We start from the raw sequence: 4,944 nt of genomic DNA, 5'->3' as shown, positions 1-4,944 counted from the left end.
CTTTTATTTTTATAATGAGTAGCACTGATAATATTAATTTTGGAGTTAAAAATAGAGGGGGGAGTTTGTAGTATTTGAAAAGGAGATGAGTGGTAAAATCTCTTATTCACCATTGAAGATGAGATCCGCAGATAAAGCACTATTTACATGTTTTACATATCAAAACTTAACTCTAAAACATTTTTAGTTCACCACATGTCTATACTAAACCGATTAGATTAGATGTTATATATTTGACATAATTCTTTTATATACACGTGCATGATCTATCAACCTGTAATGATCACATAATTGGTAGAAATTATGTTTTTCTATGGTGACATGGCAATTTTTTTTTGGGGAATTTAACGATCTCTTTGATTGAAACTCTTTATGTAAATTGAGTCAAACAGAAGGCAATGACAAAAATCAATTATCTTCAAAATTAAGCTAAGAAGAGAAAGACAATGACTCTCAATTCAAAATAATAATGATTAATTGCAATTTTAATTCCCACAGATCCATAGAAGAAGAAGAAATTCTAATTTTTATTAATGTATATAGAATACAAATCTACCATAGTTTTCCAGTTCTTACACATATATATGATTCCCACTAGTAACAATTTCCACCATCTCATTATTCCATTTGTACATGAATGCTACAAATCACCAAACTACATTTCACTATTCACATTTGGCTTCATAAAGGAAATGATTATTGCACCAGCTCCAAAAAAAATCCGCAAAATAACCAATCTGCCCTCACTAGGAGATACATACATTTTAAAAAATCTCTACTACCCATATGTCCAATTTGTAACACATTTATTGCATATTGTGAAAAAAGATGGTGGATTTCATGGCTGAAAGAACAAAGGTCTCCTAAGTGGATATATCAAGAAGAAAAGTATATATAGCAAACCAAATGCATAAAGGGCTGTTTGGAAATATTCAAAAGAATTGTTTTCTCCAAAATTTCCTAGGACATGGATTTGAAAAGCCTTATTAGAGAGAGAGAGAGATCTAGAGAGAGAGAGAGAGGAAAGGATGGAAGGCAGTTATTCAACTTGGAAATCAAGATAAGGAAAGGAGAAGGCATTTTCCAACAAACCCTCACAATCCCATTCTCCCATTCTTAAGTTTTCTCCATCCCAATGATTTGCAAAACCAAACAAGTCCTCTTCTACTTTGATGCTCTGATTTTCATGACCATTATTATTGAAGTGGTGGTTGCTATTGGTTTTCTTATCAAAGGTGCAATGTCCCATTCCATGATCATGATTATTCTCTAAAACACCCCTAATCTCTAATGGAGGAATAGAAATGTTGTCACTCTCAAATCCCATCAAACCTGGTTCTACATGAATCCCACAATCTCCACCAAACCTATCCTCCTCACCAACTTGTGCTAAGCATGTTGACACATTGAGTAAAGCCGATGCACCGGTTATGTCGTGCCCATTGTCTAGTAGAGTATTGAAAGAGTAGTCGAAAGGACCAACCAGGCCATGCATGGACGAGGAAGACGACGAGGATGATGAGTCCATGCACATGGTCATGATGTCATGTTCATGCATGGACATTATACCTTGCATCACATCTCTAGTACCCTCTAATAGATGATCACTACCCTTGTTTTGTGAGGGTGTGGAAGTAGTAGCATTACTGTTGATCGATCTCAGCCTTTTCTTTATTGTAGAATTCCAGAAATTCTTTATTTCATTATCTGTCCTTCCTGGTAGACGTGCCGCAATTTGAGACCACCTAAATTGTTCAAAATGCATGGTTAATTGCATGGATGCTAAGTCTACAATTAATAAAAAATAAAAACTAAAAATAAAATTTTGAAATGCACCAAAATCTTACCAAATATATGGACAACATTTCATATACATGTCCGAAATGGTATATTTGTACATTTTTCTTTTCTTTTATATTTCACCTTTTTACCACCAAAAAAAAAAAAAAAATTCATATCTAAATTACCATACATTTCATAGAACTTATTAGTACCACAATCTTCTGGAATCTTCACCAAGAATTTTTTTCCTTTTCTGTTTATTGTACATATTGCATCTTTCTAGAATTTAGTAGCAAATTTTAGGAGATTTAATTTAGAGTACTTGTATAAATTCACATCTCGTATAAAGTTTTATTAAATTAAATCAAGTCTAGTTCTGTTTGATTAGTTCCGCAATGGAATATTATAGGGAGTTTTTTTCTAATAAAAGTTATATATGCATGCATAAATGATATATGCAGTTGAAGTGTCACATATAGCTGTTACTTTATGGAAAAATAATGTTAAATATCTATCTAGTAACACTATGTAATAATGGATAGCTTAAATGAGTATATAGTTAGGTGGGTGCCAATCCTAAAATAATTAAGATAAAGGAGGGGTCAATTTGGAGAAAGCATCACGTAAGCATGAAATTACAAAGCCATTGGGATTGGCTTCCAACTTAATTTGTTCGGTTTTTAACAAAATTTTAAAGCATATTTACTACATCAACTGCAATTATTCAAAGTATATACAATCTAAATAAGATCTTTGTCGCGGGATGTAATATGTGTACTATATACATATATATTCCAATTTTTATTGCAATATGTTAGTTAACACACTAGAAAACCTATATGTATTATGTAGTACTCATGTGCTTAATTATGTTGATGAATTAACAAAGAAACATGACCTCATGACTTATTTATGCAATGAGTAGTAGTTCTAGCTACAAATAAACCAATTTAACTAATCATATTCTATCTCTAAGAGAATGCATGTATGTATGAAATTTTTTTATACACACACTCACTATGTGGAACTGTCCCTTCACTATTGTGCAAACCATTTGAGAGAGCTAGAGACATGTATGTAAATAAATAGAGGGAGAGTAATTTATGTAGGACCGACCTGTTGCCAAGGATGGAATGCAAATGAATGATGAGCTCTTCTTCTTGTGGCGAAAAGGCGCCGCGCTTGAGATCTGGTCTCAAGTAATTAATCCAGCGAAGGCGGCAGCTCTTGCCACACCTCTGGAGACCGGCATTCCGAGCAATGTCACTCCAACAGCCATGCCCATTCCTTAGCATGTAGTTCATCAGCTTCTCATCTTCTTCTGGTGACCATAAACCCTTCCTAAGCTTACTCATCTTATTACAATTGTTTGCCTTTTCCTTCCCCATTGGATGATCTCCTGGCTTCCTCATTGCAACACAGGAGGATGAATTCAATGGAGGAAAGCTTATAAATTCTTCTTAATATATTCCAACTGGCTTGATGGGGATATATAAGAGAGAGAGAGAGAGAACTAGCTATATAGATGAATTATATATATAATTAATATCTGTGTGTGTGTGTGTGAGAGAGAGAGAGAGAGAGGAAGTGAAGGCTTCATGGAGCCGTAATGTTGATGATGATAGTGATGATTGTGGGGGTTTTGCTTAGATTATGAATATGTGGAAAGAGAGAGAGAGAGAGAGGGTGTATTTTGCTAGGTATTTTGTTATATGTTGGTTGATAGGTAGAGTGGCAAACGGATTGGAGGGGGACCTCCAAGAGAGAGAGAGAGAGAGGTGTGTATGTGTTGTGTGTGTGTGTGTGAGAGAGAGAGAGTTTGGTGTTCTTGTCTTTGACTCTAACTTGTCTTTTTCGATACATTTTTCTTCACTCCCAAGGGTACCTATGTGTATGAGAATCGTAGCATATTTTGCTTCCACTTCACATAATCTCTCCCTCTCTCTCGTGCAATTGAAGTCTAATTAAACCCTAGGGATCATGACATTAGTCCTTTTGGTACAGTCTGTATTTGCTAATTAATCAAAATTGGTACTACACACACACATATATATAGAATATATATATGTTGCTACACATATTCTAAGCATATTTCTCTCGTTTGAGCTAACTGACTTTTCAAGCAACTAACTACCTGCCGACAAATACAAAAAAGTTTGTCAAAATTGTCTTAATTTGTCAATTTTTTAATCTTGTCTTTCCCATATAATACAATTGGTTTTTTTTTTTTTTCAAATATAATACAATTGATAGAAATCTTGAATTATTCTATATATTCGATCACAAAATTAGTCATCCATCACTATTTTGGCCCATGCATCAAGTATTTAATTATTCTAGTATATATATGGTTCAATAAATTCTAAATTAGTTCCAAATTATCTTCAAGATTTTGTGCAACTCTTATATTATTTGCATGCTCATGAGGTAACTTAAGTAAATCTAAATAGAAGTATGCATTAGGTGCTACTTTAAATTCTCAAATTAAATTTGATATATATATATATACATCTTCAACAAATTGGCACACCATTGGCTTTAATTTTTTTAAGAGAATGAAAATGATATATTTTTTTTTAATACATTTCATTTTATAGTCATTTTTAATCGAGTTTGAAATTATGAAAATGTAGAGAGAAAAATATTCACATGTTCGATTTAGTTTTCTGAAAACGGTTCTCAAAAACTCGGAAAGGTATATAAGACATTTTTCTAAAAATATATATTTTTATAATTGAATTTTTATAAAATAATTTCTAAAAAATTGAACCAAGTGGAACTTTGATACAATTTTTTTATTTTTAGTTCTTTGTTTTCTGAGTGAAAATCCAAGCAAGCCCAACGTTTCCTTCGAGAGATTCATTATAAATGTTTAAAAAATATCTGCAAATTGCATGTTCTATGTTAGTTTAATTTTCTTTAATAAATAGTGAATAATTTTATAATCTCAAAGTAGTGCTAGAATTTGACAGAATATTAGAAATAAATTTTTAGATTAATTCCATGAAATATATTCTTAGCTCTAACAGGTAAAATATAAAACCAAGGTTTCATCCTATATTGTATATATATCACTGTTTATATTCTTACTGATTCCTTTTCATTACCTAACCCTCCTACCAGAATCATGAAAAATCCATAAACAATTCACTATCATTGCAT

At 32.3% G+C, this 4,944-nt stretch overlaps 1 protein-coding gene across 1 annotated transcript; it reads right to left on the bottom strand.

Annotated features, from left to right (window-relative positions):
- Window positions 1-509: 509 nt before the first annotated feature.
- On the bottom strand, window positions 510-3,298 carry LOC132299328 (transcription factor MYB83-like). Its single transcript, XM_059795858.1, has 2 exons — window positions 2,899-3,298; window positions 510-1,745 (listed from the first exon to the last, which is right to left on the bottom strand). The coding sequence occupies exons 1-2, from the start codon at window positions 3,192-3,194 to the stop codon at window positions 1,040-1,042; spliced, it is 1,002 nt and encodes a 333-aa protein (XP_059651841.1). The 5' UTR covers window positions 3,195-3,298; the 3' UTR covers window positions 510-1,039.
- Between the last annotated feature and the right edge of the window lie 1,646 nt (window positions 3,299-4,944).

The sequence above is a fragment of the Cornus florida genome, unplaced genomic scaffold, assembly GCF_030987335.1.
Source record: "Cornus florida cultivar Cherokee Brave unplaced genomic scaffold, ASM3098733v1 CherokeeBrave_3.0.0_Hap2_Chr03, whole genome shotgun sequence".
In the NCBI taxonomy this organism is placed as follows: domain Eukaryota; kingdom Viridiplantae; phylum Streptophyta; class Magnoliopsida; order Cornales; family Cornaceae; genus Cornus; species Cornus florida.
Note: the sequence above shows the minus strand (reverse complement) of the source record. Positions and strands in the feature narration are given on the sequence as shown.